Here is a 26,139-nt window from a genome sequence, read left to right as displayed (position 1 = left end):
TTGTCTCAAAATAGAAACAAATCCACTAAATTTAATTTTAAAAAAATTTAAATTTACTCTATGTGCATTGGTAATTTTGCTTGCACGTGTCTGTAAGGGTATTGGATTTCCTGGATCGGAAGTTACAGACAGGTGTGGGCTGCCATGTGGCTGTTGGCAACTGAACCCGGGTCCTCTAGAAGAGCAGTCAGTGCTCTTAACCACTGAGCCATCTTTCTAGGCCCGATTTAAAAACTTTAAAGTACATAGGAAGCTCAGGGCTCTGGGTTCAATATATAACAGCACTTTTGGATATACACACACATATGTACACACATATGCACACACATACATACACAAGAGTTTGGGAAGTGTTTGCAGGTTCTAGGCAAATGTACTGTTTTTTATATATAGGAATCTATGAAAACTTGTATCTTTTCGATTTTTTTTTCTGAGACAGGGTTTTTCTGTGGCTTTGGAGGCTGTCCTGGAACTAGCTCTGGTAGACCAGGCTGGTCTCGAACTCACAGAGATCCACCTGCCTCTGCTTCCCGAGTGCTAGAACTAAAGGTGTATGCCATTATAGCCTGGCCTTTGTGATGTTTTAAACTTTGTTTTTTTTCTTTTTTGAGACAGGTTTTCTCTGTGTAGCCCTAGCTGTCCTGGAAAACACTCTATAGACCAGGATGACCTCGAACTCACAGAGATCTACCAGCCTCTGCCTCCCAAGTGCTGGGATTAAAGGAACACACCATATTATTACTATTGTTTATTTTACATGTTTGGTGTCTTGCCTACATATATGTTTGCATACCATGTGCATGCCTGAGCCCTCAGAAACTAGAAGAGAATGTTCTGTCCCCTAGAAGTTGAGTTATAGATGGTAGTGAGTGTCCATGTGAGTGCTGAGAATCCAACCAAGTCCTGGAAGAGCAATCATTGCTATACATTGCTGAGACATCTCTCCAGCATCCCTCTTCCCTTTGTTTGTACATTGCTGAGACATCTCTCCAGCATCCCTGTTCCCTTTGTTTTGTATTTAGGATTTTTTTTTTTTTTTTTGGTTTTTTGAGACAGGGTTTCTCTGTGGCTTTGGAGGCTGTCCTGGAACTCGCTCTGTAGTCCAGGCTGGTCTCGAACTCACAGAGATCCGACTGCCTCTGCCTCCCAAGTGCTGGGATTAAAGGCGTGTGCCACCAACACCCGGCTGTATTTAGGAATTTATTTTACTTTTCAGGTATGTGTGTTTAAGTACATGGTTATGCAAATACTATATGTGTGCAGGTGCCCAAGGAGCCCAGAAGTATCAGATCCCCTGGACTGCAGTTACATGTATTTGTGAACCACCCAGCATGGATGCTGGGAACTGAGCTATGATTCTTTGTAAGAGCAGCAAGTACTCTCTGCCACGGAGCTATCTCCCCAGACCTTACAGTTTGTTTTTTTGTCTGTTTGTTTGAGACAGGATTCTGGTTTGTAGTCCAAACTGGCCTTGAATTCTTGACCTTCTGTCCTTACCTTCTTCTGAGTGGTCCACACTGAGCTCTGGACAATATTTCTTCCTAATAAAGTGTTCAAACCTTAATGCCAATTGGATTGTGCTCTTGGCTGTAAAGGGTCACGGTCATGTCCCTTTATTTTTCCTGCCTATGGATGGGATAGTAAGAAAGGAGCACCCAGGAGATTTCCCTGGGATCCATTCTTGCTCCTTTCCATTGTCTTGGGGAAGGAGCAATGACTCAACCCATCTAGACTTGAGACCAGTCAGCACAGCTGATCCTGCAGGGAGCAGAGCCTAGCCAATTGGAAGGCTCAGCCTCAACTGACCAGAGTCATCAAAAGCCAGTGCTGGCTGCTGGAGATGTGACTCAGTAGTAGAGTGCCTGGCTAGCATGCAGAAGGCCCTGGACTCTGCTCCAGTGCTGCAAACCAAACAGAACCCACAAACATTAAAGCCTGGGCTGTCTGGTGCCATAGTGAAGAGTCATCGGCCACCTGCTTCAGAGTGTCCCTTCTGTGTGTGGAAGAACTCAGAGGCCCTAGGCATGGGCTGATGGAAGGGTGACAGTGATGCCTGAGCAGGCTGCAGCTGCAGTAGCCATCTTCTCAGAGCCTGTTTGTTCTCGTCAGGGTATAAATCCCACCTTCAAATGACAAGGAAGAACTGGGAAGCAGCTGTGGCAAGTTGGCGACAGCTGGCCGGGATGCTTTGGTCATCTGTTATCTGATGCCGGTGCTGGGCTGCAGGGATGCTTTGGTCATCTGTTATCTGATGCCGGTGCTGGGCTGCAGGGTATGGTTGGTTAATCCAGGCACTCGGGACAGCCAGGGCTACATAGAGGGACTTTGTCTTGAAATGCAAGCAAGCAAACAAACAATAATAATGTAAAAAATAAAAACAAAACCCAAGCAAACTAGGATTTCAGGCTGGAGAGAGATGGCACAGTGGTTAAGAGCACCAGATGCTCTTCTAGAGGACCTGGGTTCAATTCCCAACACCCACATAACAGCTCACAAACAACTTTAACTCCAGTTTCAGGGGACCCAACACCTTTTTTTGGCTTCCTTGAGGACCAGGCATGCAAATGGTGCACAGACATACTTGCAAGTGAAACACCCACACACATGAGATAAAAATTTTAAGGGTTTATTTATGTAAGAGTGCTTTGGATGCATGTACACCTGCACACCAGAAGAGAACACTGGATTCCATTACAGATGGCTGTGAGCTACCATGTGGTTCTGGGGCTTAAACTCGTGACCTCGAGAAGAACAAAATAGCCTGTGCGCTGAACTGCTCAACCATCTCTCCAGGCCCTAAAATAAATAAATAAATAAATTATAAAAAAAAGAAAGATGCCGGGTGGTGGTGGCACACGCCTTTAATCCCAGCACTTGGGAGGCAGAGACAGGTGGATCTCTGTGAGTTCGAGGCCGGGCTAGACTGACAGCCTCCAAAACAATACAGAGAAACCCTGTGTCATAAAACCAAAAAAAAAAAAAAAAAAAGAAAAGAAAAGAAACCTAAAATTCAAAAACCTAGGACCCTCTACTGTGAGGCATAACACAGCTATACTTGGCCTTGGCATCCTTGGCATCTGCTGTAGAAAACCAGCACCTTGTGGGACCTGAAAGTTCTCTAGGGTCCGGTGGCAGAGCTTGTACCACACGCACCAGGTGCAGAGTTAGTTTTCTCTTGATCAGCGCTTTGTACAGAGCTGGGAACATTTTTTTTTAAAGACAGAGTCTCATGTATCCCATGATAGCCTTGAAGTAACAGTGTAGTGAAGGGTGACCTTGAACTTCTGATCCTCCTGCCACCACCTCATGGGTGACACTTGCAGGCATGTACCACCTTGCCTGGTTTATATAGTGCTAGGGGCTTTGTACATGCTAGGCAAACACTCTGCCACCCGAGCTGTATCCCTGGCCCCCGAACTTTTAGATACCTAGAAAATGGGTTGGAACAGTGTAGGGGCTGAAATCAATGTAACCCTCAAATCCCTGGGGACTTGCAGAGCGCTGTGCCTTTTTGGCAGTGGGAGATGTAAGCTACACTGCCATGCACTTTGGACATGTTCATAACATCAGGTCCCAGAGCTCTTATTGAGATGTCAGTCCTTGGTATTTTCCTGGCATCTCTGTCACATTTAGGGTACTTGCTCATTTCTATTCCCTGGCCCCTGCAGCATGATGTCATCAGGATAAGGTGGAATAGTGTGGTATCTTGGGAAACAACGACGTGTAAGAAGTCTGAGAGGTGAAGAGCTATCAAAAGAGCTAACAGCATCCCAAGACAAGACGGAGCCGGCGATCTGATGACCCTGATGGATGAGAGCAGTTTCTGATCTGTTCTGCTCCCTAGAATAGAGAAAAGGCATTTGCCAGCGCAGTAAGTGCCTACCAGGTGTCGGGAGTGGAATTTATTTTCTCTATCAATGGGACCACGTCAGAAATAGCAGCTGCAACTGGAGTTACCACACAATTAGGTTTATGGACCCAGCTGCCACCTTCACTAGCCAGAGTGAAGAATAAAACAGGAATTTAGTAAAATCATCGTCCCAGAGTCTTTCAAAGCCATGATGGTAGGTATTTTGTTTTTGAGGGGTAGATTATTGGCTTTTCTTTTTTTGGGGTTTTTTGTTGTTGTTGTTGTTTTTTGTTTTTCGAGACAGGGTTTCTCTGTATTGCTTTGGAGGTTGTCCTGGAACTCACTCTGTAGATCAGGCTGGCCTTGAACTCACAGAGATCCGCCTGCCTCTGCCTCCTTAGTACTGGGATTAAAGGCATGCGGCACCAACGCCCTGCTGGCTTTTCTTAAATTATTTCTATTTTATATGTATGGGTGCTGTGCCCACATGTGTGTCTGAACTATATATAGATGAGCAGGACCCACGGAGGTCAGAAAAGGGTATTCTATCCCTTAGAACTGGAGTTACAGATGGTAGTTAATTGCCATGTGGGTGCTGGGAATCGAACTTGGGTCCTTTGAGAGAACAGCCAGTGCCCTTAACCACTAGGCCATCTCTCCACTTCCCATCTCTCTTTTGAGAACGGGTCTCATGCTGCCATGGCTGACCTTGAACTCATTATGCTGAAGATGACCTTGCATTTCTGATCCCCCTGCCTCAACCTCCTTAGTGCTGGGATAAGTGATGTATACCATCCTCTGCTAATTCATGCGATGCTGGGATGAAACTCAGGGCTTTATGCGTGCAAGGCAAATCACTGGCCAACTGAGCTACAGCCTCAGCCCCTTGTGGGTTTTGTTGTTCTTCTTGTTATTGCTAGAGATAGAATCCTACTTTATAGTAAACTCACTATGTTGCCCAGACTTGAGGTGATCCTCCTGCCTCAGTCTTCCTTTGGTGCTAGGATTACAGGCATGAGACACCACAGCAGCTTCCTAATATTACCAATATCTTCAATTCCTTGGAGGAAGCCAGATTTCTTTTGTTGATCGATCAGGAGTTTCCACTTGGCTTTGCTCATCGCCAGATCTCTTAGTCTGCCAAACTGAGAGCCAATGTAGTAATTCTGCCAGTGCCTGGGACATCTATTCCAGGCATGTAACTAGAGGCATTGAAATAAATAGGTTTGGAGAGCCACAGGGCCTGCTGTAACACCATTCCAGTCAAGTCCATTGATTAGTTGATTCATCTTAACGCTGTTCTGACAGTAGATCCCAGTGGAATCCTGGTCAACAAAAATTCCTATTAACCAAGAGCCATTGCCTGCTTATCAACAAAGGGCCCAATACTGAGCTTCTGCTGCATATAGTCATCCTGGAAGATGGGCTTAGACCCCAGAAGAAGGGCTGAGTCAGATTCACAGGTCAAGCCTGTATCATTGCAACCTCTTTATGCGTGTGCAAGCATGCGTTAGACATCAAACCCAGGGCCTCAACATACTAGGCTACATTCCCAGCTCCATTGTCCCTTCCTGGGAATATTCAGGCTCCATTTCTTCAAGGGCTCTGGAGTAGTGACTGGCTCATGCTTGGACATTGGGAGACAGACAATTATCGTGGAGAAGGTCAAACTCTTGTGTACCACACCTGAAGGATTTCATTTATTTCTTTTTCAGTGCTGGAGGTGGAACCTGGGGTTCTGTGCACACTGGGTAATTGATCTACCACTGAACTGTACCCCCAGACCCTGCAGTTTTTCATGTGCAAACAAAGGCAGCAGGCAGGCTGCTGTTTGTTCCAGGGCCCCTGCGATGAGCTAGGCACACTATTTTCTGTGCTGAGACTATCCTGCTGACTGCCCCAGCCCTGCCTACCGTGAAAAACCCACTTACCTCCCTTCCCTAAAGAATGCCGGGCTCGGTTCCTACCACCTCAGAGTCTATGGAGTGGGGGAAGTCACTCCAACTCCCACCAAAAGCTCCCACCAAGGGCTGATCAAGGGTGCTAGCATTTCCTCTTCTTCTTTTTTTTTATTTTTATTTTTTGGTTTTTCGAGACAGGGTTTCTCTGTATCATTTTGGAAGCTGTCCTGGAACTCACTCTGTAGACCAGGCTGGCCTTGAACTCACAGAGATCCGCCTGCCTCTGCCTCCCAAGTGCTGGGATTAAAGGTGTGGGCCACCAACGCCCAGCTTAGCATTTCCTCTTCTTCTAAGAGACTTCTTAAGGTCTTACTTTTCCAAGAGGTCAACTTTTAATATGAGGGAAGCCACGTCAATGTTGGGGGTTAGTTTTATCTTGAAGGCAACAGGAAGCCACTAACCTGTTTTCAAAAGCAGAGTAGATGGATGAGGTTTACATTTTCACAGCTCCTGCTATTTGGTAGAGAATATATTAGAAGAGGCCAGGTAGGAGTAAGGGAGAATAAATGATTCTCAGATGCAGCGATGCAAATAGGCCTTAGAAGCATGCAGACTGCAGCTGGGTTCTGGGAAGGACAGAGTAGTGGGTATCCACAAGAGGGATGCATGGAAGCCTTACGATGCCTTGGGCAGGGCAGATAAGTGGGTGATATGTAGACATCAGGGAAAAAGAGTCCATGGCTATAAATAGGATTGTCTTTTGTTTTGCCTACATGTATGTCTGTGTGAGGGTGTTGGATCCCGTGGAACTGGACAGTTTTGAGCTGCCATGTGAGTGCTGGACATTGAAACTGGGTCCTCTGAAAGAACAGCCAATGCTCCTAATGCCACCTCTTCAGCCACCAGACTCTACCTTTTTAATGATTTTACTGGGGATGAAGAATAGACAAGAGCCAGAATGATTGGAGTAGGTCAAAGTTCTGTTCCTTAGAGGAGACCGGAGACAAAAGCAGCCTTCTCCAGACATTTTGATGATGCCAATTATAAAGCTCTATCTCCAAGCACCTTGTCTGGGGAAGTAGTTTAGACTCTCTGGCCTTCAGCATGCTTGGTGAACAGGCAGTGAGGAGAACTCAAATCTAGGGACATTTATCCAAAGATGCTTCATGCTGCCCCCGAAATTACACTCTTCGAAGCCAGGAACACCTTGTTACCTTTGCACATTCATCCAAACCTGAGAGCACAGTCATCAGCCCTTTGTGTCAATGAACAAAGTAGAACACAAGCTGCTGGCCCTGGTTGTGTTAAACAATAGCAGGAATGAGGCTTGGAGGCAGAGCTCCGTTCTGCACCGGTGAAGTCTCTTCAATTGTCCTTCCTCTCTGGTTGCATCAAGCCTCCAGCATCTTCCCAGTGTCTTAGTGTTCCCCTTCCCCGAGTCTTCTAAGTGGATGGAAGGAGCCATAATACTCAGAATTAGATGAGGTTTCAACTCATCTGAGCCCAACAAAATGGGGACTTTGCCATTGGGATTTCACTAAGAAAAAGGACTTGTTACTCAGTTATGAGGAGTGGGTTCAACTCTGTCCCATGCCTTTTCTGGTTCTGTCTCTGGTTTGTTTTGCTTAAATAGGAATATTGGCAAGTTATAATTGCATACATTTACAGCTACAAAGTAGCTTTATGACATGCTTATTCATCCAGTTCCATCGTTACATGGAGCTAATTACCCACTACCTCAGAAGTACCCTGCCTGTGACAATGTATCCTTTGACTAGTATCTCTCCAGTATCTTCTCTGGTCCTCAGTCTCAGGTAACCATCACACTGTGGTCTATTCCTGAAACCTCATATGGTTGTTACTGTAACGAGGTTCATCTGTGTTTTAACAGTTTTCCTGTTCTTAAGGCTAAGTTGCATTGCAGTATGTACATATGCATTACAGTATAATATATACATATATACATACACATATGTACATACATATGTTGTATATGTACATACAGTAGATGGACACTCTCCATATCTTGTCCATTCTGACTAGTGCTGCAATAAACTCAGGGGGCAGATATCTCTTTGAGATATAAATGTCACCTTGCCCTTGGATATAAACTTAGAAGAGGGGTGGTTGGGTCATATAGTAATTCTAGATATTGTTTATCAAGGAATGTTGCTTTGGCTTTTCAGCTGGGACTCACACTCATTTTGGGGTGGATCTCAGTCATAGACAGGATAAGGCAGTTTGGACACCCGGGAATTTCTATGTGACCTTGGACAGATTTTCTCTGATGCTCTTTCGTGATTGGCAACATTCTTGTCAAGCCTGCATCACTGACCATGGCCCTCTTCCTACCACTCCTCTTCCTCTGGTCCCACGTACACTATCTACCCTGCTCTCCATCTCAGCCTCTACCCTGAGCAAACCCATGCTTGTGGTACCCCACTTCTTCATCTTTCACACAAGGATAGAAGCATTCTGTTGCTTCAAGGATTAATAATAAAACTTGCCTGTCTCTTCCTGTATCTGGGCATTAAGTTTCATATTTATTTGCTTATTAGTTTTTACATATATTGTGTTTTGTCATTGGGTGTATGGTCTCCTGGAACTGGGATTACAGACAGTTGTGAGCTGCCATGTGGGTGCTGGGAATTGAATGCAGGTTCTCTTGAAGAACAGTCAGTGCTCCTAACTACTGAGCCATCTCTCCAGCCCCTTATTTATTTTTGAGAACTCATATCTCAGTTTGGCTTCAAATGGACTGAGCAGTTAAGGATGACCTTGAACTTATGATTCTTCTGTCTTTTCCCAAATGCTGGGACTACAATGGTACACCCACACTCCCAGCTCATGCTCTGTTAGGAAGAGAACTTAGAGATTCCCGAATGCTAGGCAAGTACTCTATCAACTGAGCTACATCCCTAGCCCATTGGGTTAATTTTCTATCTGCTCCTTCATATCCACTTTCTTTCCTCATCTACTCTGCCCTGGGCCCCAGACTGCATGGACAGGAAAAGATCAGAAGGCAGGGGGTCAGAGGGCTCAGCTTATTGTTCCTTGTATCTCCTGTCTGTTGCGTGCCTGGCAGTTCTTTCTGGGTTCTGCTAGCTGGCCAGCTCAGGTCTGCACTTGGGAATGTCATTGAGCTGTTGCCAGCTCCAGACACTGCTGCAGCATTCTTCATGGACTCCCACTTAGTGGTACCCACACCTTGGTAAACAGACAGGCCCTTTATTAAAGTCTCCCTCTGCTTTCCCACTTGCTCCTTCTGTTTCCTCTAGACACCCTGATTGATCCAATCAATAAGCATCATCTCACCTGCTGCAGGCATTCCAGGAGGCACCTCTAGCCACAACAAAGTTCAGAGGAAGCAAAGGAGATAATTCCTTCATGCTGTCTTTGCAAGAAGCAGGAAATCTTTGCCAAATGGCTCGCACTCCGCTGTTCCCCTTGACTACCATTGGTAGTAGTGAGTCACACACTCTCTCAGATCCCCAGGGGGGGAAAAAGATTCAGAGACTAAGGGACATGTGGGTGTTCTACTGGGAAGTGAGATCCTAGGAATCAGGGATGAAAAAGGAGCAAACGGGACAGCAGGAGACACAGCATAAGGATTTCTGGTTGACGCCATGCCAAGTGACCCTGAACTAGCCATGTCAAGTGACCCTGAACTACCGAGAGGCCCAGAGGCTGTCAGAAATGCCTTTGATAACATATCCTGAGGGAACAGGAAGAAAGCAACTATCTGTGACTTTCATTCCACACTTAGCAAAGATGCACCCCAAGAAGCACCGACTTTGTCTCTGCTTCGTAGGTGGGCTATGGGCAGGTCTGAGATGCAGCACTAGTAGATCCTCCCTGTATTGTGCTGCACTGACACTTGTCCTGGGTGGGGACTGAGGAGAGTAGCTGCTGCAGAAATGGTGGGCGTATGAGCTCGGAGTAGCTGGGAGACTCTAAAGACACACTCATGTGTGTCCAGTAGACATGGCCAGTCCTAAAACAGATGCCTCTAAAACCCTTGTCCCATTCTCCTGGGTCACCTCTGGTTTGGGCTTTGACTATAATAGACTGTTGAATGAGCTTAATTCATGTTGTACCAGTAATGTCTTGTTTTGTGCCTATTTTCTCTCTGCCCTAGATTTCTCTAATATGCTAGACCAGTAGTTCTCAACCTCACTAATGCTATGACCCTTTAGTACAGTTCCTCATGTTGTGGTGACCCCCAACCATAAAATTATTTTCGTTGCTGCTTCATAACTGGAATTTTGCTACTGTTGTGAATCATAATGTAAATATTTTTGGAGTTAGAGGGTTGCCAAAGGGGTTTTGACCCACAGGTAGAGAATCACTGCACTAGAGACTTTCGGTTCTAATATAAACAGTCCAGAAGGGCAGGACTGTCCCAGGAGAAATCTCAAGCAATGGGAACAAGAATCAGTCAATATAAGCCCAACTTTTGGTACTTTAAGTGACTAATCCTGAGAGATATACATGCGTGCGTGCGTGCGTGCGTGCGTGCGTGCGTGCGTGCGTGTGTGTGTGTGTGTGTGTGTGTGTGTGTACTGAGTATTGAACCCAGGGCCTTATACATGCCATACAAGTGCTAAACCACTTAACTAACCCCTCAGCCCTCTGGGCAATTCTGAAATGGAGTTCCCATTGTCCACAGCAATGAACCCAGGCATAGCTCCCACTGGCTTACTTAGTCTAGTTCCTCCCTCATCCTGTCCACTTACTCATGCTCTTTAGACTCACATCAAGAATAAATTTCTACACACAAACTTATCTAAGACGGCTTTCAGAGGAAAACAAACTGAGAAAATGAATTCTAAGAGTCACAGCTGAAGATGGATTTCCAAGGTAAGAGGCTGGAAGACATCAGTTACCAGTCAGTTGTCCCTGGTGGTTAACAAGAAGCTGACCAACCCTGGCCTGGCATCAAAGGGACAAAGAGGAGTATAAGTAGAAAAGGAAGTGCTGAGGTGTGCAGCCCCCCAAGAAGAGCAGTGAAGGAGCTGTAGGGTCATAGGGGTGATGGGCCTGCTTTGGAAGCCCGAGAGGAAGGAAATGGAGGGGTCAAATACCCAGCTGTCAGTTCAGGATACACAGTGAAAGCCAGCAAGCTCCAAGAGCAACAGTTCAAGGAGACTGCCATCTTCCGCAGTGGTAGAGCAGTTTGTGCTGAAAATAAGACCCAGAATCTAGTTGTAAAGGTAGCCGGGGTGCAAAAGAGACAGAGTGTGTACACCTCAGCAGATCTTTGATGATAAGGAATGGAAACCCAAAGTCTGGGAGGGGACATCTGGATGAATTTGAAAACAAATCTCCCTAACTCCTTGAATACTCCAGACCAGCAGATATAACTATCCCCCTGTCACTTTCTTATTGGAGAACAGCTTGCCCTTGTTTGGAAATCATGATGGGATTCATCTGAGATTGTGCCTTGCAAGAGGACATTCATCATTTGTAGATATGATCCCCTCACCAGCATTCTTCTGTTATCAAAAAAATAACAGGAGCATGTATAGGAATTAACTCCAGGGTGATAGTACATGGCACAAATATAAATTTGAAAGGTGAGTGTTTCTTGGAACGGATACTCCTACTATGAGGGATAGAACAACCTGGAAGGTTACCTGGAGTCAGTGCTAAAATAGTTCTGGGATGGCTCCAGGAGGTGGCTTACAGTAATAATACACCTTGGCTAGCACCACCTTGGCAAAATTTGGGTGTCCTCACATGGCTGTTGGGTTGTATACATAAGTTCACCACTACATTTTTTAACATTGTGGTAAAATGTGCATAATATAAAATTGGCCATTTTAACCCTATATGCGATGCTGAGGACTGAACCCAGGACCCTGAAGATACCGGGTGAGTATTCTATCACTGAGATACACTCACACTCCCTTACCCACGTGTAAGTGTCAAATTCAGCAGCATTAAGAACACACACAGTGTCGCTCAATCATCATTACCATCAATTTCTAGGCGTTCTCTCCCACTGCATACACAGAAACTCTGGACCCTTTCCACAGTAACTCCCCACTGATCCTTTCCACTGGCCTCTGGTACTTGGCAGAGTGTTGAGAAAGGAGTCAGAGGACTCAGACAAGTGCAATGCCAGAGTGGAAATTGCCATGCCAGGTGAAAGCACAGACCATTCAGTCCTCCAGGGAGGCTCAGAGAGCACGGGTCCTGGTTTCCCATTGCTATTGAGACACCACCATCAAGGCAACTTAGAAAAGGAAGTGTTCTGTTTGGGCGTATGGTTTCAGAGGGTTAGATCCATGAAGGTGGAGCAAAGTTGTGGTAGCAGGAACAGCTACAGGCTTACATCCAGATCTACAAGTGGAAGCAAAGGGAGTTAACTGGAACTGAGGCATGGGTTTTTGAAATCTCAAAGCCACCTCCAGTGGCACACTTCCTAATCCTTCTCAAACAAGGTCCACCACCTGGGGACCAAGTATTTAAAATTTAAATGTCTGAGCCTATGGGGACATTCTCATTCAAACCACCAAAGCACCCCCTTCACTAGCTCTGCAAGGGACATGTAGGTCTGAGGGTATCACAGAGTTGGGGTACTCCATCAGAGATGTACAAACCTAATATACCCATGGCTAAACTATCATCTGATTTTCTTTTTCTTTGTGTGTGTGTGGGGTCAGGCCCTGAAAATCTGACCTTCCTGCCTCTACCTAAGTGCTGAGATTAGTGGCATGCACCATGTCCAGTTTATGAGTGCAGGGGAGTGGGGTTCGTGCCTTTTAACAACTGAACTACATCCTTAGTCCCTATCTGGCTTTATTTAAGCTCTTTATGCTGGTGGACCAAGAGGCTGAGAAAGAGGAGCTATAACAGCTGATAGGGATAATCAATAGTTTAGCCTGAAGAGCTGGACAGGAGACATGGCCCAGCAGTGTCAAGGAAGGGAATGACTGGAACTCAAGGGAGCTATAGGGCGTCTCTCTGTGCTTCGGTGTCCATTAATAAGGGCTAACAGGCAATCGTGGCAGCCAAGGAGTCCGACTGTGCATCTATCTGGTCCTGGTGTGGTGACAGCGGATGATTGTAGATCTGCTGGAGCTGGCCACAGGAACCTCTGCAGAGAATGCTCTAATGCCTATGCTGACTGAGACTGCTGTCCCTTGCTAATCTCTGTGTGGACTTATTCTCTTACGCTCTGATAATTGTCCAAGAGTCCCCAGACAAAGCCTCAGAGATCTCAGAGCATTAGAAAATAAAACGTCCATAGCCGGTCCAGACTGACGCTGGTCCAGACTGACGCTGTGTGGAGGGAAGTTGAGTCTTTATGTACCCCAGGCCCTGACTTTTGCCAGCGTGGAAAAGCCGGGAATCACCTCAACCCACCAAGCAAGGTCTAGCAATCATCACCTAGCTAAGGAGATGTTTGGAAGTTGCCAGGACGCAGGAAGGGTATAGGGTGACCTCCAGCGTGCTTGAGGACCAAGGATGCTTCAGTCTCAGCCACTGAGTCCCAGCACTAGGAACAGTACCCTTGGTTCCTGCCACATAGTCCAGCCTCCTCAAGGAAGACGGCTGCGTTTCCCTTTGTCTTTGTGGAGACCTGGATGGTCCTGTAAAGCAAGCTTGGCGACCCCTGTGAGCTTAGGAGACAGCCCCAGGAGACAGTGAGAAGGAAGGCTCCTCCTCATGGGGCGGCTTGAGCCTAGCTGCTGCTCTGCAGGCAGTCAGGAGTGGGAGCTGCAGCCGGGACTGAAGAGGTTAACGTGCATCTGCCTCCGAATGTTAATGTGTCTAGGTGATGTCAGTGGGAGCTGGGAAGGAGGGAGTGGGGCGAGCAGTTGGGCTCAGAGGCAGCAGAGGCTGCCAGGCGGCAGAGGAAGACCCTTTTCTGGACTGCAGGGCTGGCTCACGCTCGGGACAAGGCGGTGGCAGGCTCTGGAGGCTGCCGCAGCCTGCGTGGGTGGACGGGCGCTCAACTCCAGGGAGCAGGCGACCTGCACCGGCTGCATGGATCTGCAAACCTCGTTGCTGTCCACTGGCCCCAATGCCAGCAACATCTCCGATGGCCAGGATAATCTGACATTGGCCGGTGAGTCGAGTTAAGAGTCCTCCCTCCTTTGGGATGGGTGTGGAAAATGCGAAGGTTTCACCTCCAGAGCCAAACTGCCTAGGAAACTTTATCTTACAGTTCTCAATGATAAGATCTGCAGTCTGCTTTGCCTGGAGGGGAAGCAGAGAGGAGGGGACAGCAGCTAGGACAGAAGGGGTAGGAAGGCACAGAGACACATCTAGAAATAACAAGGGTTGGTGGCGATGAGGCGGTGTGAGGCAGGCAGGGGAAAGCTTACTGATGAGTCCCAAATATGCTTTGCATTGGGGGCATAAAAAAAAAATCAAGGCTGAAAAAGCAAGCAAGGGAGCAGGCGGGTAGCATGTGGGAGCCAGCGGAAGCTCTTTGATTCACCGCTATCCTGGGCTCAATCCTGTGGCCTCGCACTGGGTAATGGGGTCTGAGTGGTCCTTGCTGTCCTCTGGCAGAGGCTGCTGGGAGCAAAAGACATCACAGGGCGTGAGAGGATTAACTTTTCTGGTGAATTAAGCTTCTTGACATTTGCAGAAATTCTAGCTTTGAAGGAGAAGGGAGGAAAGGGAAAGGCAGACGGTTTATGTGGAGAAAATTCTCAAGCTTTTGGGATATAACACAGCGTCAGTCTTAGCCATACTGGGGAAGCCCAGGCTCAGGAGACATGGCCCAAGGAAATCCCTGTCAGGAAGCCTGGGGAGGGCTGGGCTGTTCAGCCTAAAACACATCCCACACCCACAGTGACAGTCACTCCGGGGATGTGCCTAGGAATCTGTATAAAGCCTTTGGCCAGCTATCTGTGAAAAGATGAGAGTGCAAATAAGGAAACACACACACACACACACACACACACACACACACATCAGCGCATTCTTGAATGCCCTTCAAGTTTTTTTTTGACAAGGTTTCCTGGTGAATCCCAGGGATGTGAGGCTGTTCTCAGGAGATGTCTGGGAGTCTTGACTCCTGGTCCTCTGAGTAAATGGCTGAAGTAGGTCCTTTGAGTAACAGGTGGGATAGGAAATTGGTAGGAGTCTTCACCAGGGAACAGTGAAGGAAGGTAAGGGACAGGATTAGCAATAGTGTGGGAGGGAAGACAGTGGGAGATGATACAGTGACCTCCAGCTGAAATCGGGATCACGGGAGGTCAGCAGGAGTGCCACTGGATGGCAGGCTGTCAGCTCCTAGAGCAGATGGCAGGTCACACTTGCTCTTTCTGTCCTCAGGGTCACCTCCTCGCAAAGGGAGTGTCTCCTACATCAACATTATTATGCCTTCCGTGTTTGGCACCATCTGTCTCCTGGGCATTGTGGGAAACTCCACAGTCATCTTCGCCGTGGTGAAGAAATCCAAGCTACACTGGTGCAGCAACGTCCCAGACATCTTCATCATCAACCTCTCTGTGGTGGACCTGCTCTTCCTCCTGGGCATGCCTTTCATGATCCACCAGCTCATGGGCAACGGGGTCTGGCACTTTGGGGAAACCATGTGCACCCTTATCACAGCCATGGATGCCAACAGTCAGTTCACCAGTACTTACATCCTGACTGCCATGGCCATCGACCGCTACTTGGCCACCGTCCACCCCATCTCCTCCACCAAATTCCGGAAGCCCTCTATGGCCACTCTGGTGATCTGCCTCCTGTGGGCTCTCTCTTTCATCAGCATCACCCCTGTGTGGCTCTATGCCAGGCTCATCCCCTTCCCAGGGGGTGCTGTGGGCTGTGGCATCCGCCTGCCGAACCCAGACACTGACCTCTACTGGTTCACTCTATACCAGTTTTTCCTGGCCTTCGCCCTGCCTTTTGTGGTCATCACCGCTGCATACGTGAAAATACTGCAGCGCATGACGTCTTCGGTGGCCCCGGCTTCTCAACGTAGCATCCGGCTGAGGACAAAGAGGGTGACTCGCACGGCCATCGCCATCTGTCTGGTGTTCTTTGTGTGCTGGGCACCCTACTACGTGCTACAGCTGACCCAGCTGTCCATCAGCCGCCCCACCCTCACATTTGTCTACTTGTACAACGCGGCCATCAGCCTGGGCTACGCCAACAGCTGCCTCAATCCCTTTGTGTACATAGTACTCTGTGAGACCTTTCGGAAACGCTTGGTCCTGTCAGTGAAGCCTGCAGCCCAGGGGCAGCTTCGCACGGTCAGCAATGCTCAGACAGCTGATGAGGACAGGACAGAAAGCAAAGGCACCTGACACTTCCCCTGTCACCTCCAAGGCAGGTCACCACATCAAACCATGGGGAGAGATACCAAGATAAACCCAAGGCTACCCTGGGAGAGTGCAGGGAGGCTGGAGGCTGGGGGCTTGTAGCAACCACATTCCACGGGGCCCATAAATCCTTTGGGAGGCTTTGAGGGGAGCAGCCAGGTTTGGGGGGGAACTTCAAACCTCAGAAAGCCTGTTGGCGGAACAAGAAGAAAATGGTGATTTGACTGGTTCTCAGGGGGGCTCTATCTGTTAGCTCACATATGTCTTTTCCCAAGGGAAGAGGTTGAAGGTGCCTGGCAGTAATCAGGCAGGGCTAGGAGGTGGACAGCCAGGGTCACACTGTGAGATTGTACAAGCCGAGCACTCCCTCTCATCTCTCATTGGTGTGCAAAAAGACAGCCTTTCTTCCAAGCTGGGGATCATCTCTGAAGCATGCGGCCTCAGCTCCAGCATCCTGTGTGGGTTTCATTTGCTCTCTGGGTGATGCATGTTTACAGCGGGGTGGGGCTCTGGGCCCACAGGAGTTTAAAAAACAAAAGAGCCCAACAGCAGAGAATGACAAGGCAGCCTAGGAAGGATGTGGATCTTGAAAGTAATAAAGAAAAAATGAGGGTAAGGGGCTTTCACAGTGACAGGGACATTCTCTTTACAGGGCGCAGCTGTCAGTCCATGGCTGGTCCAGAGTGAGCATTCATGTATTCTGCACGTGTTGGGGGTCACTCCAGTGCCTGATATGTTGGCATCCTCTTTGTGCTTGAGCCTTCCGCTCCCAAATCAAAACGAAATAAAGGCAAATCTCAACCCATGTCATCCTGGAGGCTCCTGCGTAATTGCTTGGGCTTTGGGGACACGGTTAGTCCTACATAAGGAAAGAGGGGTTATTTGACTGTAGTATTTGGATCTTGTTTGGGGCTGCATTTTTAGGGAGGATGAAGTAAGGGATCTGTTTTTCTAAACCCACAGAGGAGTTAGTGACATTAATGGAATTCTGAATCCACCCGACTGCAGAGCTGCTGCTGGACTCCTGTTATCATCAATGCTGCCCCCTTAGGTCCCTAAGTTCTACCCTCATGTGACTCCCCCTGCCCCCCCTTTGCCTCATGCTGAGTCACCAATTGCAGGACTGGCTCTTGGGGGGAAGTCTGAGCTAGTCCCTGCAGCTAAGATCTGCTGGGTGCTTGAAAAGCAGATGGCAGCTGAGGCCACTGGGAGGCAGTCATGGCTGGCTGCTGCTTCTTAGCTCTTGTCATCTAGAGCCATGGGCGTGATGCTCGGCCAAAGTTAAGGAGAGAGCAGGAGCAACTAGTTCAGAGGCTTTCTGGGAGGGGGACCCTCCCTTGCAGGTCACGTAGCGCTTACACTTCATCGCAGAGTTAGAATACTTCAGGCAGCCTTCCCAGGCGCTGGGAGAGCAGTATTTCCTGACCTGAAGTGAGTGCTCCTTCCTCCTAGCAGTAGGGCCTCTAGCTGCCATAGGCGCTAGTCTGGTGGGGGGAAAAGTAAGATTCTCAGGGCAAAACAGGTGGTGCATGTGTGTAACCCCAGCTCTAGGGAGGGCGAAGCAGGAAGACTTAAGAGTTGGGGGGCGCAGAGAGGGTGAAGAGCTCGCCACACATGTCTGGTTCCCCAGAACCCACACAGGCGACTGAGGAAGGAGGGAGCTGACTCCCATAAGTTGTTCTCCACACCCCACACCCACATCCACCACAAAGATAATAAAGTTTAAAGGAAAAAAAAAGAGTTCAGCTGTTAAAGGGGAAGGCAAGAAAAGTAAGAGCTAGAGGACAGGGAGGAGATTTAGGAAACGCCGTCTTGGGGACGTGACATGGTCGTCATTGTACCCGTGAACTCACAACAGCCGTGATCTCTACATAAGATCAAGTTCACATGACCCATCCAGCATCCCAACAGGCAGCGGTCAGTCACTCTTTTTTTCTTTTTTCCCAAGACAGGGTTTCTCTGTAGCTTTGGAACCTGGCCTGGAATTCGCTCGGTAGACCAGGCTGGCCTCGAACTCACCGAGATCTGTGTGCTGTGCTGGGATTAAAGGTGTGCACCACTACCAAACGGGACAGTGCATTAGTTAGACTCAGTGGGTTATATTAACAACAGAAAAAGAAGGGGGAAATGGAGGAAGCAGGACATGCGGCTGGGGGTGCCTGGGGGGATGGGGGGTGAGTTTGGGGTGCAGAGGACGGGGTGCATTGCTTACACACATGAAATTGTCAAAGGATTAAAAAACTATGTATATTCCATTTTTATAAAAAGACCGGGTGTTGGCGGCACAAGCCTTTAATTCTAGCACTCGGGAGGCAGAGGCAGGCAGATCTCTATGAGTTCGAGGCCAGCCTGGTCTGCAGAGTGAGTTCCAGGATAGCCTCCAAAGCAATAGAATCCTCTCTCGAAAAACCAGAGAGAGAGAGAGAGAGAGAGAGAGAGAGAGAGAGAGAGAGAGAGAGAGAGAGAGTTAGTTCAAGGACACCCTGGGCTACAAGACCCTGCCTAAGGAGAAAGAGTGTGGTGACCTAAAGCCACTGGAGATCAAAATAGCAAAGCAGATGTACTAAGTATCTACAGAACCCAAGTAGTGGTGGCACAAACCTTTAATCCCAGGACTCAGGATTAAGAGATAGAGGATCTCTGTTAGTTCAAGGCCACACTGACCACACAAAATTGATCCAGTCTTAACAGAAACAGCTCACACAAAGGTGGTCTCAGCCCTAAGATCACAGGCCTTTAATCCCAGCACAAGGGATGTGGAGACAGGAGGATACGGCTTGGCTTGGCGAAGAAAGGAATATGAGGAGGAGGAGACAGGATATGAAGGCCTTTGCCTCTGAGGATCTATGGAGACAGGATTGCCATTTGAGTTGGGGAAAGGTAAGACCTACTGACTTGGCTGCTTTGCTTCTCTGATCTTCAGCTTGAACCCCAATATCAGTGCCTGGATCTTTTATTTTTTGTGTTACAAAAAAATTTATGAAAGCCTTAAGGTAAATCCTAGGAAGAGCAGCTCTAAGCTCGACCGAGCTTGTCTATGAAGACGTTTCCCCGAGACCTCCACACCCAGAGCCCTCCAAGGAAACTGGGAACCAGCTGAGACGGCCTCTCCTAGGAATACGTGTGACTGAGCCAACAGCCAACAAGGGTAGACACCTCAAAACCTCCAAGGAAGGGCCTTCCTACCTCAGACTGTCAATCCGACAGTGAAGAGACGGAAATGGAAGCAAAGTATGCGGAGCTCTGAGAGTGGGCGGTGATGGTAAACAGGAGAAAATGGGAGCGATCTGGGAACAGCACTGAGGAGGGTATCAGGAAGGCTGAGAGGATGCGAGTGTGGAGACTCTCTCCCGCTCCCATCCCCCTCCCCTCATCAGTAACCTGGGCAGCCCCTGAGATGTCACTGGGTAAGCATGAGCTTGGGCAGCCGGGTGTGGTGTGGTGGTGGCACACACCCAGAACCCCAGCATTTAGGTGGCTGAAGAATGAAGGTCATGAGTTTGAAGTCAGCCTGGGCTACTATAGTAAGCCTTTTTATGAAAAGGAAGAGAGGAGGGAGCAGCGGGGGAGGGGAAGGGAAAAGCACTGTGCCATGAGCCACAGTCAGGATGCAGCGGGGGCGGCCTACTGACACTGTCTGTAGGAGTGGAGGATGACGGGAAGGCTACTATGCAGGTTCAATGAGCACAGCTTTATCGTCTTCTTTCAGCTCGGCTCTTGGCAAGCAAGCCTTGGGCTGGGCACTGGAAGACGCAGAGAGTTCGAGAAGCAGGAAGACTATGCAGTGGCTCTCTCCCCTTCCTTTTCACTCCACATCTCATGACTAGCCTGTCTCAGGGACCGCGCCACGTGATCTCTCCAAACCCAGAGAACTCTCTACAGTGCTTCTCCAACTCTCCTCAGGAAGCGTCTCTTCTCCAGTTGTGAGGATGACCTTTCTGAAATCCTCTGTGGTGGAGGAATCCCACAGCCTAGCTTATGACCGCACAGCATAGCAGCTCACAGGTTCCGAGGGGACCACTGGGAAGGCCCTGTGCAGGAACCTTCAGCAGACAGCAAGGGCACCGTGCAACAGGACTAGCAGTTACACTTATTTATACGTCGTCTGCTATTAATTTTATTGTGTGTGTGTGTGTGTCCATGTACATACATATGTGTGTGAGGTTCGAGGACAACTTTTTGTTTGTTTGTTTGTTTGTTTTTGAGACAGGGTTTCTCTGTATTGCTTTGGAGGCTGTCCTGGCACTCGCTCTGTAGACCAGGCTGGCCTCGAACTCACAGAGATCCACCTGCCTCTGCCTCCTGAGTGCTGGGATTAAAGGCATGTGCCAACAACACCCAGCTCCGAGGACAACTTTTGCTTCTCTTTGTCCACCACGAGTGCTGGGAACTGAACCTCATCAGACAAACTCCTACCCAATGAACCAACTTTCCTGCCCCTTTCACTTTTGTCTTTGGTTTTGGCTTTTAAATTGTGGTAAAATGCATACTTTGCTAGTTTGATCTTTAACCTTTTGGGTTGATTTTGTGTGTGTGTGTTTTTTTCCTTTGGTTTGCTTTGCCAGACAGGGTTTGTCTGTCTGGAAAACTCATGTCCTGGAACTCACTCTGTAGTCCAGGCTGTCCTCCAGCTCAGAGATCGCCTGCCTCTGCCTCCTGAGCATGAGGATTAAAAGTGTGCACCACCATCTAGTTTCCTTTGACCATTTTAAGCGTATAGTTTGGTAGCACTAAGCACATCCACATTATTGTGTAGTCGCCATCATCACCCACCTTCAGAATATTTATCATCCCAAACTAAAGCTCCACTTAAATACTAACTCATGGCTGGGAGGACAGCTCAGACGGAGAGTGCTTGCTATGCAAGCATGTAGACCTGAGTTCCCGCCTTGAATCCATGTAAAAAACAAACAAACAAAACCCACACATGTGCAGGGACGCGCATCTGTAATCCTAATACTTGGGAGGCAGGAAAGAGTCCCTGGGGCTCACTGGCTAGCTGGTTTAGCCTAATCAGTGAACCCCAATCCAATAACAGATTCTAGCTCCAAATACAGGGTGTGACAGGTGAGATGGCTTAGTGTATGAGGTGCTTTCTATACATGTAGCGATAAATACATGTAGAAACATAAAAGTAAAAATGCATAAGCATGGATGACTCCTAAGGAACAACACTAAGTTTCCATCTGCACCCACATGCACACATGTACTAACACACAAAACAAATATGAACTTATTTTGCTCTCTCCTGCCTCCAGCCCCTGGAAATCACCATTCCATGGATTTGACTATTCTAACAGCTCCCATGATGGAACTGCACTGCATGCTATTTATCCATGCTTTGTAACTGGCGGATTTCTCTTAGTGTGATTCCTAAAGCCCATTGATATTGCTGTAGGTGTCAGTACACTTAGGGACGTCCACTATTCTCCTGTATGTAGTCACCACAACATGTTTATCTACAGTGACTGATGGACACTCAGTGTCATCGTCATTTGGCTATTGTGGGAAGATAATACTGCTATCAACATATCTGTGTTAACTGCTAGAGTCTGGGCTTTTAAAGCTCCTCTGGGTATATACTCAGAAGTGAAAACAACGGATCTTTTTTTTTTTTTTTCAAGACAGGGTTTCTCTGTGTAGCTTTTGGAGTCTGTCCTAGAACTCGGTCTATAGACCAGGCTGGCCTCAAGCTCACAGAGATCCACCTGCCTCTGCCTCCCGAGTGCTGGGATTAAAGGTGTGAGCCACTAACGCCCCGGGAAACCAATGGATCTTATGGCAGTTCTATGTTTACTGTTTTGAAGACTTCCTGCAGCTGCTGCATCATCATTCTGCATTCTCATCGGCAACGTACAAGGGACCCAATTCTCTACACCTTAATGGACTTTGCTCTTCTCTCCTCCTCTTCTTCTCCTAGATGAAACCTGCTCTAACAGGTGTGAATTGGTCTTTGCTGCCTCATCGTGAGTGGTGCTGAGCACCCTTCATCTGCTTCATTTGTATCGCTTCTTTGGAGAAAGTGTCTTCAAGTTCTTTGTCCTTTTATTTTTTTAATTTGGTTGTTCTTTTGTTATTGCTAGAATGGTATTTTACTTAACTCAAATTACTAATAATTGGTTCTGGATGCCTTGTTACTAGGAAAAAATAGATAAAAAAAAAACCCAAAAAACAAAAACCCTAAGTTCTTTTTCCTCTGCAGTTTAATGAAATTCTTGCCCTTTTTGCAAAATTGAACAGTGCCTGTCAGGTGACTCAGAGGGTAAATGCGCTTTCTATCAAGCTTTCTGACCTGAGTTCGATCTTGGGGAACCATCTGGCGGAAGGAAAGACCCTCCTCTTATAAGTTGCTCTCTGACCCCCACATGCATACTATGGCATGCAGGTGCCCCTGAGATACATACTCACACTTAAATATGTAAACACAATGAATTATTTTCAATTTTAGGGGTCAGGGAGATAGTTCAGTTAGCATAAACACCCAGGTTGAGTCCCAGCACTGATGTAAAAAGCTAGGTGTGGCTATGCACATGTAAAATCCTGGTGACAGAGACAAGCAGCTTGCTGGGGCTTGCTGCTCAGTCAGCTGAGCCTAATCATGGAGCCCCAAGTCCCAGTGAGAGACATTGACTCAAAAACCAAGGAGGATGGTCCTTGAGGAAGACACCTGTATTTTCTCCAGCCTTCACATATGCTTACACACATGTAACTCATACATTACACACATGCACACATATATAACCTTCACACGAAGGAGAATATGGCCAGGAGCGGTTATTTGAGAAGGACTGGGGGGAATGGCCTTGTTGGTTGGAAGTAGGTGTGGCTTTGTTGGGTGAAATGTGTCACTGGGAGTGGGCTTTGAGTCTTTAAAAGCCCACGCCAGGCCCTCTCCCTCTCCCTCCCTCCTTCTCTCTCTCTCTGTCTCTCTGTCTCTCTCTGTCTCTCTTTCTTTCTCTCTCTCTCTGCCTTACAGATCAGGATGTAGCTCTTAACTACTTCCCCAGCACCATGCTTGCAATCCACTATGCTCCCTGCCATATTCCCCGCCATGATGATGATGGACTAAGCCCTTGACTGTAAGCAAGTCCCCAGTTAAATGCTTTCCTTTTTTAAGAGTTGCCTTGGTCATAGTGTCTCTTCATAGCAACAGAACAGCGACTAAGACAGAGGTTGGTACCAGGAGTGGGGTTAGTGACTAAGACACCCTCCAAAGTCTGTGATCAGCAATGAGTCCAATACATCCAGTAGCTTGAGCTGAGAGGTCAGGAAAAGCAAAGCAGCTAGAGAGTGGTGGGTGGCTTTCCCAAGTGGACATCTAGTTCTCAGTGTCAAAGGCTAGAAGAGGACAGAGGTTCGAGAAGGTCTGAGATGGGATGCGTAAGCCATCACTTACTTGTCTGCAATGCTTCCTCCTGAGAGGAGATGATGAATGGTGGTCATCTCAGGCTATGAAGAAGGGTAAGAGTCCTTATTAAAGAACGAGAGAGGACAGATGAGATGGCTCAGTGAATCAAAGTGCATGTCATACAAGTCTGCCAACCTGAGTTCAGTCCCCAGAACCCACAGTGGACAAAGAGAAATGACTCTGAAAAGTTGTCCTCTGACCCCCACATGTATACTGTAGCACATATGTGCACCTGCATTCACTGAAACACACACACACATACACACACACTCAAGTTTAATAAAACACATTTTAAAAGAGAAAGTGAATAACTTCTTTTCTTTCTTTTTTTTTTGTGGGAGGTTTCTCTGAGACAGGGTCCCATCATGCAGCTCTGGCTGCCTCAAACTCACAGAAATCCTCCTGCGTCTGCCTCCTCAGTGTGTGCTGGGAGGAGAGGTGTGTTCCAGCATACCCAGCCCACCAATAAGCTAATGTTTACAGATTTTTCTGGCTTTTTTTTTCTTCCAGAGACAGGGTTTCTCTGTGGCTTTGGAGGCTGTCCTGGAACTAGCTCTTGTCAGGCTGGTCTCAAACTCACAGAGACTGCCTGTGTCTGCCTCCTGAGTGCTGGGATTAAAGGCATGCGCCACCAAAGCCCAGTGTCTGAGACTCTTAAAGCAGAAGCCAACATCTGACTGCCAGGAGGCTGATTGATTCTCAGTTACAGGTCTGGGTATTTCTTCTGCTTCTTTCTTTCTTCTTTCTTCCCCTTCCCTCCTCCTCCGTCTTCCTCTTCCTTCTTCTTTTTTTGTAATACTGGAGAATCAAACCCAGAACCTTGTGCATGCTAGGCGAGTGCTCTACATCCCTGGCTTAGATGTGCTTTAGGTAATCTGTAAAGTTACTAAGCTAGTGGCCAACTTTTAAATGTATAGGTTTACTTAAAATGTTGGACTTCTGTTGCTGTGACAAAATGGCTGAAAAAAAATCAGCTTAACTGAAGGAAAGGTGTTTTAGGCTCAGAGTTTCTGCCATGGTCACTTAGCCCTGTCATTGGGACTGTAGGGAGATGGAACGACGGTAGACTGCTCACCTCAAGATGATGGAAAAGCAAAGACAGACAGACACACCTTTGGCAAGGTTAAGAGCCCTGGTGATGCAAAGTACCTCCCCGCAGTGTTGCCTCCTGAAGACCAAACCTCTGTGGGCCTATGAGAGGACATTTACAATTCAAACACTTAAAAATCTGTGTGTTAGCTGGGTGTTGGTGGGTGGTGCATGCCTTTAATTCCAGCACTTGGGAGGCAGAGGCAGGTGGATCTCTGTAAGTTCGAGGCCAGCCTGGTCTACAGAGCGAGTTCCAGGACAGCATCCAAAACAGTACAGAGAAACCCTGTCTCAGAAAATTAAAAAAAAAAAAAAAGAAACAAAAATCTCTATGTTAACAACAACAACAATAACAAGAAAACCAATAACAGATAAGTCAAGGCCCATGAGATGGCTCAGTGGGTTAAAGTGCTTGTCACCAAACTGACAGATAACCTGAGTTCAAACCCAGATACACACAGGGTAGGAGAGACCAATATCCCACAAAGTTTCCTATAATGTCCACACATGGCCAGTGGCGTGCACTATATATACATATACATACCTTCCCTCACAAACAAGTAAATATTAACAAAACTATCTAGGTGGCAGGGCTGGGGAGATGGTCCCCAGCACAACATCAGTGCTAGGAAAATGTGGCAGCCTGTCTGTAATTCCAGTGCTAGGGGGCCGGAGACAGAGTCCCCAGAGCAGTCTTACTAGCTTGGACTAGGGGAGTGGGCCAGCTCCGGGTCCATGTGGGAGACTGCAGCCCGATATACAACATGGAAACGGATCGAAGAGGACACAAACTGCTGGCTCCCACATGCGTGTGCATCCCAGCCTACGCATACATGTGCACCCGTATGAACGTGTGTGAGGGCGGGCAGACCATACCAGGGCTCTCCTGTGGGGCTCAGAGGACAGCATGCACAACGAGGGTTCAAGGCTCTGGACTCAAGCTGTCAGGGAACCATCACCTGCTGAGCCGTCTCCACTGGCACACTTCCCAGTGTCTTGACCTCGGACGAATCTGTCATTTCTGGATCCACTGTGAAACCTTGCAGCTGCATCAGTACACAATTAATCTCGCTCGCTGTGTGCCTTGGGTGTTCTCTTACTTGTGAGTTACTGCCCTGTCTCTCCGCTGTAAGCTGTGGTTAGAGAGGCTGATTTCTCCCCATCCCCGAAGTACCTCAAGCAGCACAGGCACTTAGCTCAGAATGGCTGGCTGGTAACGCAACGCGAACACGCCTCCCTAGAAGTGGACACTGATTGTTTTTGTTCGCAAAGTCGTCTTCCTTTTCTGGGAACTGTTTACCATCTCCCCCCTCCCACCACCTGGTTAAAAAAGGAAGCACTGCTCCCCTCCTTTAGTCACTGCCCTCCCCCACCCCGTTCATTTCCTTCTGAGTTCCAGAAAGGAACACACAGTCTCACCAAGTTCTTGGAAGGGATCAGCAGTTATGACAAACATTTGTTGAGTGTGCGCCAGGGACTGCTCCGAATGCTGCGCAAACATTGTGTTCAAGTTCATTAATTCCCTACAAGGCAGGTGATATTATTTTGTTTTGAGACAGGGCCTTACGAAGTCCAGGCTGGCCTTGATGTGTTGCTACG

General features: G+C 47.8%; 1 protein-coding gene and 2 long non-coding RNA genes across 4 annotated transcripts in view; 1 reads left to right on the top strand and 2 right to left on the bottom strand.

The window, feature by feature from the left end:
- Positions 1–2,610: 2,610 nt before the first annotated feature.
- Positions 2,611–26,139, bottom strand: part of LOC110340371 — a 39,312-nt gene continuing 15,783 nt past the window's right edge. For both annotated transcript variants that reach the window (XR_005880095.1, XR_005880094.1), the window contains exon 3: positions 2,611–2,796. This is a non-coding gene — a long non-coding RNA (uncharacterized LOC110340371). The remainder of the gene's footprint in view (positions 2,797–26,139) is intronic.
- On the top strand, positions 13,217–16,853 carry Mchr1 (melanin concentrating hormone receptor 1). Its single transcript, XM_005067010.4, has 2 exons — positions 13,217–13,828; positions 15,049–16,853. Exons 1-2 carry the CDS (start codon positions 13,426–13,428, stop codon positions 16,026–16,028), a joined length of 1,383 nt encoding a protein of 460 aa, XP_005067067.3. The 5' UTR covers positions 13,217–13,425; the 3' UTR covers positions 16,029–16,853.
- Positions 16,613–25,873, bottom strand: LOC121142930. The gene is made up of 2 exons (XR_005880092.1): positions 25,500–25,873; positions 16,613–16,902 (listed from the first exon to the last, which is right to left on the bottom strand). It is a non-coding gene; the product is annotated as an uncharacterized LOC121142930 (long non-coding RNA).

The sequence above is a fragment of the Mesocricetus auratus genome, unplaced genomic scaffold (assembly GCF_017639785.1).
Source record: "Mesocricetus auratus isolate SY011 unplaced genomic scaffold, BCM_Maur_2.0 Super-Scaffold_100010, whole genome shotgun sequence".
In the NCBI taxonomy this organism is placed as follows: Eukaryota; Metazoa; Chordata; class Mammalia; order Rodentia; family Cricetidae; genus Mesocricetus; species Mesocricetus auratus.
The sequence above is the reverse complement of the archived record's forward strand: the minus strand, read 5'-3'. Positions and strand labels throughout refer to the sequence as shown.

What these genes read in the sequence shown, in the direction of transcription:
- Mchr1 (XM_005067010.4), top strand. Translation starts at nt 13,426, where the DNA reads ATGGGGCGGCTTGAGCCTAGCTGCTGCTCTGCAGGCAGTCAGGAGTGG. An exon ending in GGATAATCTGACATTGGCCG is followed by an intron (nt 13,829 to 15,048) that starts GTGAGTCGAGTT and finishes TTCTGTCCTCAG; the next exon opens with GGTCACCTCCTCGCAAAGGG.